The sequence below is a fragment of the Hyperoodon ampullatus genome (genome assembly GCF_949752795.1).
Source record: "Hyperoodon ampullatus genome assembly, chromosome: 3".
NCBI lineage: Eukaryota > Metazoa > Chordata > Mammalia > Artiodactyla > Ziphiidae > Hyperoodon > Hyperoodon ampullatus.
Window position 1 is genome coordinate 145,918,420 of NC_136916.1, and position 8,950 is coordinate 145,927,369.

General features: G+C 42.2%; 1 protein-coding gene across 1 annotated transcript in view; it reads left to right on the plus strand.

Moving 5' to 3' along the window:
* ARG2 (arginase 2) overlaps nucleotides 1-8,947 on the plus strand; it is a gene marked incomplete at its 5' end in the record, with an annotated part of 28,323 nt that extends 19,376 nt beyond the window's left edge. The window contains 6 exons of the mRNA XM_079700844.1: nucleotides 750-927; nucleotides 3,366-3,525; nucleotides 4,384-4,478; nucleotides 4,658-4,762; nucleotides 5,961-6,097; nucleotides 8,468-8,947. Of these exons, the coding sequence (XP_079556970.1) occupies nucleotides 750-927; nucleotides 3,366-3,525; nucleotides 4,384-4,478; nucleotides 4,658-4,762; nucleotides 5,961-6,097; nucleotides 8,468-8,673 (881 nt within the window). The 3' untranslated portion in view covers nucleotides 8,674-8,947. The remainder of the gene's footprint in view (nucleotides 1-749; nucleotides 928-3,365; nucleotides 3,526-4,383; nucleotides 4,479-4,657; nucleotides 4,763-5,960; nucleotides 6,098-8,467) is intronic.
* Nucleotides 8,948-8,950: the final 3 nt, after the last annotated feature.

The window sequence follows — 8,950 nt, forward strand, 5'->3', positions numbered from 1 at the left end:
AGCAGTTGGAACAGTGTTTGGGATCTTGTAAGTAATAACTGTTAAAGCATCCTAAAATTAAGAAATATTTAGGTCCTCAGATTGGCATTTTTGTTTTTTTTTTTGTTGTTGTTGTTTTTTTGTGGTACGCGGGCCTCTCACTGCCGTGGCCTCTCCCGTTGCGGAGCACAGGCTCCGGACTCGCAGGCTCAGCGGCCACGGCTCACGGGCCCAGCCGCTTCGCGGCATGTGGGATCCTCCCGGACTGGGGCATGAACCCGTGTCCCCTGCATCGGCAGGCGGACTCTCAACCACTGCGCCACCAGGGAAGCCCTGGCCTTTTATTTTTTAAAAAAAGTTTGTAATGTGAAAATTCCTAAGTATGTTTCTTTGTCCTAAATTAACAATACTCAATTCTCTTAAAATCCTGCCAGTTCCTCTTGGTACTTTATTTTCACTCTGTAACTCAGGGATATCTGAGGTCTTACAAATTGCTACCAGTTTTGTGATTGTTAGGTTAAGTTAGTGAACATTTCTGGGCTTTACTTTCTAAAACCCAGCTTCTTTATCTGCAAAATGGTGTTCCTAACAGGATCTACCCCACAGGATTGCTGGGAGGACTGAGAGAATCCTGCCACTGTCATGTGACATTTTGAGTTACCATGACAATAAGTATGATGTGTACTTTGTCACAGTTATTATTTGTGGCCCAGGCCAGTAAGAGTTGTAATAACATATATTATAATTAATCTTGTCATCCCTGTTTCTAGGCTGCCACCTTAAAGACTTCGGAGACTTGAGTTTTACCCCAGTTCCCAAAGATGATCTCTATAATAACTTGATAGTGAATCCTCGCTCAGTGGGCCTTGCCAACCAGGAACTAGCAGAGGTGGTTAGTAGAGCAGTGTCAGGTGGCTACAGCTGTGTCACCGTGGGAGGAGACCACAGGTAAGCTGGGAGCCAGGGGTGGTGGAGGGGCTGGATTGCATCAGCCCATCAATTAGCTTCTTCGTCTCTGTTTCCTCATTTAGAGTAAAATACCCTTTCGAATTTTTAGGGTATAATGTGCATAGTATTTTCATGTCTAAGATCATGAACCACTGGAGAAAATATCACGTAGTATAAGGACAAGTTCAGAGTTAAACTAAGCAAAGTTTTTAGACAGTATGTTTCATGCTTATTTCTTGGAAAGCTTTCTTAAAACTGTCTCATGACTTTCATTTTGGTTATTTAGGAGAATTGGAGGAATCTATCAATAGGCTGAATTTGGGCTTTTTCTTTTTTTAAGCACTTCTGCTAATAGGTTTGTTAGAAATGCCCCACTTGGCATGTGAATACATTCTCTACCCTGCACAGTATTGTATTAGCCTCCCTAGGTGGCTAATACATTAGATCCTTCCTCTCAGTGAATCAGCATGCACTATATCGAGCGCTGTTCTGATGAGTTCTCAAGCAGTGCTAAGGATTATGGGAAACTTGTGATCTATTAGGATTAAATGAAATAAATACACATGGAATGAAAAAAATATTGAATCCTACATCTCAGAAGGAAGAGATCAGTCTGGGCTAGAGTAGTCAGATTTCACAGGGAAGTGTAATTTGACCTAAGTAATGAAGATTTTTTTGGTAGAAAGAAAAATGGCATTGAAGCACTAGGAATATCAAGGACTTCATACATATTCTCAGTTAATCCTCAAAATAATGCCATGAGGCAGATACAGTTTTATCTAATTCACTGCTGGGTACACTGAGGGACAGAGGTTAGATAACTTACGCAAGGTCTTAGGGCCAGGAAGTAGCAGAGCTGGGATTCAAGTCCATTGTGACCTCTATGGGCAATTAAATTTTCTTTTGAGATCCAATCTAGCAACTTCCCCTGAGGTACTCAGAGAGCTTCTCAGATCACTTAACAGAACTGCAAATGCAGGTAGATTCCTCATCAGGAATAAAATTTTAAGTAGAATAAGAAAGTCAGTCACAGGTTCTCTACCAAAATTGATTAAATAACCCAAGGGTGGATCTCTTGTCTCTTAGCTCCATGCTCAAAGTTCATTTATTGTCTCTCTTCTGGTCAGCGGACTACTTGGGGACTGCTTATTATTGTAATTATCATAATCCTTGCTTTTCCTTTTGTTTGTGTCTAGATTGCAGCTCTATCACTGCTCCCTGTTTCCTGTTCAGTGCTAAAACCTAGGCTGTCCGGAAGATTCTAGAAAGGAAGGGATGTGTGTATAACCTGAACAGCTGTTGAATATTTTAAAGGAAGAGGCATTTTTAGGTCACTCAGCTCCCTTTAATAGTACAACATACACTACTGCTTTAATCGTCAAACCAACTCTGACTTAAACAGGCTAAGATTATTATCCCTATCTTATAGAAAGGGAAACTGCAGTCTAGAGAGGTTAGATGACTTGCCCTATTTCACACATTTCTTCCTAGAAAGACCCCCAATATTCGGACTTAATCCAGTGCTTTTAGCGCCAGACCATGCTATCTCTCGTAAAGGTCCTATGTGGGACATGGAGCTTAAAATGCTACCTCAGGCTGTACTGATCAAGGAAGATGACTGTAGTTAGTTCCTAAGATGCTTAAGCTGCATTTCTCATCTATGTCAAATTCTTTGGTTCCTAGGAAGCTTATGCAGCTTTCCAAGCACAATTTCATCAGCTATATTCCTACAGGTCAGACGGGACAGTTGGCTAATGCAAGCGGAGACCAAGGACACGGAAAGCAGAAACCAGAAACACTTAATGATATCTGCATGCCATGCTAATGTATATAAGATAACATGGAAATAAACTTCTACTTTATTCAGTGATCTAATGAGGTCTTTAATTGGGTTGCCCTGTTAACTTTGATGTCTTTAAAAACTTTGACTTCTTGTTTTAGGAAATATCACATAATCTTTCTAAACAGCTGTAATACTAATTTTTATCCTTAACAAGTTAATATAACTGATTCTTTAAAAGTAATTAGATCTCCCTGGTCTCTCAAGAGGTATTAAGTAGTATTAGTGAGTTGTTACATACAGCCCATATCATTTAACAGGATTTCATCTGTTGAACAAATATTTTGGGTCGTTTTCTGGGCCAAGGCTAATGGATCCAATTAAAGGGATTTGGGGGCAGCAATGACACCTGTCACACTACAAGGATAACCAGTTGTCAGCTTTGAATCTTTAGAGCCTTCCATTTCTCCCTGTCTCTCTCTCAAGTCTCGTCTTTGGGAACACAGTCCCAGGGACTCTGTCTCATCCAAATCCAGCCTCAATCTAGGGCCTTGACTTTGCCCTGAGGACAAAGTGTGAGCTGTGTTGGCTGAAGATATTTGTTAGTGATGCTTGCCAAGGGGAAGGCCTTTAATATTACTGTGTTTGTTCTTTGCAGCCTGGCAATTGGTACCATTAGTGGGCACGCCCAGCACTGCCCAGACCTTTGTGTGATCTGGGTTGATGCCCATGCTGACATCAATACACCCCTCACCACTTCATCTGGAAATCTCCACGGACAGCCAGTTTCATTTCTCCTCAAAGAACTACAGGACAAGGTTAGTGGGCTGAAACGAAGAGAACGTTGAACAGCTTGCAAGGGTTATCCTGGGGCTTTGAGAGTCTAGTTCAGTAACATTTCTGTGAAGGATGGCTGTAGTAATGCTTACCATTCCTTCATTTGTTCATCAAACATTATTTTGGACCAGACAGTCTAGATGCTGGGGGCATAAAGATGACTAGGACATGGTCCTGCTCTTAGGGGGGATCATAATCTCATAATAAAGGAATGTGGTGAGTGGGTAGTAACTCTAGTGATCTGATACACTTACAGCTGGAAGACTTCTTGGTAAGAACCTCCTAGGCCTCACTCTCAGACCCACTGGTCTAGAAGACAAGTAAAACCATGATTACATCTAGGTAATCTTTTCCCAGGCTGTTCAGAAGACATGGGAGACCATGCTAGGCATAGACCAGAATCTGTGTATCCTTCCCCTCAGTGAGGGACCAAGTTAAACCAGGACAGTACAAAGGTTATTCACTAGGCAGAATTCACGTTTTGGCTGTTGGGGACTTGAAATGTAACCCAGTTGCCATCTCAAGAACCAATCTGTAAACAATTCAGTAGTGTGCAAAGAGATGGAAAGGCCTAATCAGCGGTATTCCTGCTATTTAGGTAAGTTAATGAGAAACCAAGGCCGCCTTAAGAGAAGGTGTTTTATTCTTCTTCAGCTGTGTTCTTCAGCTGCCCTTCTGAATCACTTCTACTTCTATCCAGTTCCTTCCCAGATCAAGTGTGTCTGCTGCTTTACCCATATACTGTGGGTAAGAGGAGAAAGCACACTGGGAAGCACACGGGGACTATCTTGATAAGACCAAGAATCCTTGATGAATCCTGTTCATTCCTCTCTTCATAGGTCCCACAACTCCCAGGATTTTCCTGGATCAAACCCTGTATCTCTTCCCCAAGTATTGTATACATTGGACTAAGAGATGTGGACCCTCCTGAACAGTAAGTTGATACATTACAGTTGAGCTTTGGGCCTGTCCTGGCCACTAACGTTCCACTTGATGGGTTGTTTCTTGCCTTAACCTGTTGTAGGTCACTATGAAGACAACCCCCCGCCCCCCCCCCACATTTGATTAAAAATGCTCTTTAAACTAAGGCTTCCTTCCTTTATATGTTACCAGTTTTATTTTAAAGAATTATGATATCCAGTACTTTTCCATGAGAGACATAGATCGACTTGGTATCCAGAAGGTCATGGAACAGACATTCAATCTGCTGATTGGCAAGTAAGTAACTACAATGGATATCTACTCTAGGTCCCAGAGGGAACAGGGCAGATTCTCAGTGGGCAGTACACTTTAGCCTGTCTCTTGAGGACCATGACCTTTCTTTTAAAATAAAAGCAAAACATGTACATATAAAAAAATTTAGATAATTCAGAAAGGGAGAATATGAAATATAGGTCATATTTTTCTTCTGGGGTTAGGAGGGAAAACAGCTCTCATGAATTTCTCTTTTTTTTTTTTTTTTTTTTTTTTTTGCGGTACGCGGGCCTCTCACTGTTGTGGCCTCTCCCGTTGCGGAGCACAGGCTCCGGACGCGCAGGCTCAGCGCCCATGGCTCACGGGCCCAGCCGCTCCGCGGCATGTGGGATCTTCCCGGACTGGGGCACAAACCCGTGTCCCCTGCATCGGGAGGCGGACTCTCAACCACTGCGCCACCAGGGAAGCCCTCTTTCCATTTTTAATGCTTACCTTTCGAGAGGAGAAGCATTCAACTGTCCTCTTCTTCCCAGCCTCACTACTGCTTCATCTGAAAGTTTTATATTAAGCAAATCTTGGTAGTGTAGAAAGACGGGAGATGAATACTAATCAAATGCTAGTTAAGAACATTTTCCCAGTGATGAGTCTTCATTTCTGGGTGATTAATTGCCACCTTGGTAGTATGCCATTTCTTAAGCTGTTAAGAAGTGCAAATAATTTACTGTATAGGTGTTTGCTGTATGTTAGCTTCAGCCATTGGACACCTGGGCTAAACAAGTTAGAAGTAGGAGATGGTAAGATTGCAAACATAAACTCAGAGTTAAGTTCAGAGCTGCTGTTATTCTCTCAGAGTATAACAGCAACTGCAACTGTAACCTAGATCAATCCAACTTAAACTAGAATCTGTCAGAACCCATGTCCTATGGAAGTGAGGAATTCCCTCTATTGATAGTTCTTAATGTAAGAGGCTCTGATGCTCAGGGTAAATCAGAAATACAAATTGGAGTTAGTCTGTCTGAGGCACACAGAACAAAGGGCAAAATTATGAAGTGGTGTGTAGGCATCTAACATACTCAGTAACTTCCAGAATAGGAAATCTGGAAATGTGCTATATTAACAAAGTACTAGGATTAACAGCAACAAAATCAAGGAGTTGCAACTGTAGGAAGGATGAATGTCCAAGTACAGCCCAAATGACTATTCTTATTCTATTCCTTTCAAGAAGACAAAGGCCAATCCATCTGAGTTTCGATATTGATGCATTTGACCCTACGCTGGCTCCAGCCACAGGAACCCCTGTTGTAGGGGGACTGACCTATCGAGAAGGCATGTATATTACTGAGGAAGTACACAATACAGGTAAGCAGTGATCAACCTGCTAACTACATAATATGCTGAAGCCTCTTGCCTGCCAGGGGATCTTTTCTACTATTACGTCACTGCCGACCCTGTTTTTGCTTAAACGTCTATAGCTATAAGTCATGTGGTCAGGCTAATAAGGGACAGTCATTTAGAGGCATGTTTGGACCTGGCTTTATAACAAAATATGCCAAGGTAACACTGAATAAAAAATTGTCTGTCTACTTAAACATGTAATAAATACAAGAATAAACTGCCAAACTGATGCAGTTCTTTGCATCTGAATTGTATAAAGGCAGATTAAGATTGAAAGCCAAGGCCGAACAGCTATAATTTTAAGCCTGACACTAAGAGGTTGGTTTACTGGGAGTTAAGAATGTCAAGTCGAAGCTTCTCTTAAAGATGTTTCAAAGCTGGACAATACCTTGGGTCCTTTCATGTAAGTCTTATACTAAGGCTTGTTTGATAGGACCTATAATAGGGGGATACTGGAAGATGAATGGCTGACAAGAAGATGAACGGCTGAAAGGAAGATGAGTAAACTGAATGCTAGATCATCGAGAGTAGCTACAAGAGGTTACTATCCCACAACTCATACTCATTTGCAAACAGTTTCCATTTCTGTCAGAAAGCTTTTGGTTTTAAGGCTACTTTAAATGACCTCTCATTGCAAAACTTAAGCAACTACCACATGGTACTTCAATACCACCTTGTGAAATTGGGGTCAAAATAGCATAGAGACCTCACACTGAAAGGTCCAGGACCATAGAAAACCCTTGACTAGTTGGGATAGATATGGAAATTGAGAAATGGTCTCCCTGGCTCTGGAGCCTACCAGAGCCTTAGGCACTAAAGAAAGGGGAAGAATGCTTGTCTATCAGATCTGACAGGGGTAAGATAGCCTTATTCTCAGACCCACAACTGTAGACGTTGTCAATTGTCCTTGGCCAGTGAACCTGGAAGTTCAATTGTCCATCCTGGTTCCCAGTACCACCACTTAGAGCACAGGTTGGTAACCTCTAGCACTCAGATGGGGCAGTGGTCATACCGTGTCCCTCCCTCCCCTGCTGCAATGTTATTCTAAAAAGGCTGTCTGTCCTGACACTGTCAACTAGATAGATAAAGCAGTTTCCTTAAATTAATTTACAAGGTGGCAACAGTCTAGAAACATGGGTAATATATATTTTTAATAGCTTGTACCCTCTTGATTTACTTCTCGGCTATGAAAAGGTCCACATTTAGTCAGTGGAAATCAGACACACAGCCATCAGACACAGATGCACGTGCAGGCAGGGATTGGTGGAAACGCTATAGTATCATGCCTGCTCATTGTAGTTTTGCACAGCGCACTGAACTCTGCATTGCTAATAAGGGACGGCACACTGAGCAGATGTAATAGCACTGAACATAACATGTATCAGTACTATAATGTAATATCGGTAAAACATTAGGTATATTCACCCCTGCTTCCAGGCTTTATGGCCGCCCTAAATATTCGGATACTTGTATTCTCCAGTGCTAGTTTCTTCAGATGACTCTTGAAGGAGGTAGATTAACTTCATCCAGAATAACCAACTATATATACCCAGAAGTATGTGTGTATATATATGTATGTATGTATGTTTTGGGGCGGTGGTAGAGGGCAGGTCTGGATAGATTCTTTTCTGGTCTAATCTTCCCATCTCAAACCCTTTGGCACAAGTTCCCAAACTGTCACAGAAGGTAACTGGAGTTCAAATTAAAATATGACCAAGTCTTCCCTTGACCAAGTGCAAGATGCTGGGTTAGTCTGATGGGAGGCCTAAAAACTGTGTCCGAAGTGGAACCTGCCCTCAGAGCTCAGGGGTGAGAGTGAGATATGCAGTAATAACTATACTTTAGGGCACATGGTGCCTTAAGAGATACAGATGAAGCAAAAGAGTTCAGAAGTGGGAACCGAGCTCTGGCTAGTGAGATGTGAGATCTGCTCTTCACGCAACTACAGGCAGGCACCTGGGAGGGCCCAGAAACACTGGAAATGATACATTTTCCTGACCAGGTTGGAAACTCTTGCTACCAGCCCCCTACCCGCCAACCCGACCCAGCTCTTACCCGAACCGGAAAGCCTGTCAGCTATGCCTGTTACGTTCACTGAACAGGGATAATTGATTTTATTACCTTAAAGGTTTCTTTCAATCCTACTCTGGTATATGAGTGTTCTTAACTTAAATTCATGCCCAAGAGAATGAGGAATAAGGGGCTTCCTGACGGTGGATAATTTTATAGTAGAAAATGACTTGTTTTTTACCTTAGCTTGTTCTACCCAGGTGGGACAACTCTCACTGAAAGTAGCAGCTAGCAAGTTTTTTTGGTCATACTTTGTTCTTTCAGGGTTGCTCTCAGCACTGGATCTTGTGGAAGTCAATCCTCGGTTGGCTGCGTCAGAGGAAGAGGCTAAGGCTACAGCCAGCCTGGCAGTGGATGTGATTGCTTCAAGTTTTGGGCAGACAAGGGAGGGAGGGCACATTGTCTATGACCAACTTCCTACTCCCAGTTCACCAGATGAATCGGAAAGTGAAGAACGTGTAAGAATTTAGGAAATACTGTGCGCGACACGTGTTTGTCACAATGGGCATTCCAGAGTTGGGAGGCATTTGTGGTGACAGATACTAAATGATCGTCTGGGTCAATACTGCCTTAATGAGAACATTTGTGCATTCTCACAATTGTAAAGTTTCCTTCCCCTTCATTTTGGTGACCGATAATACTACTGTAAATGTATTTGGTTTTTTGAAGCTCACAGGGTATTAATATGTTAGAGCACTATGTAAACTTAAAGAAGTCATAAACAGCATTTACTACCTTGGTATATCA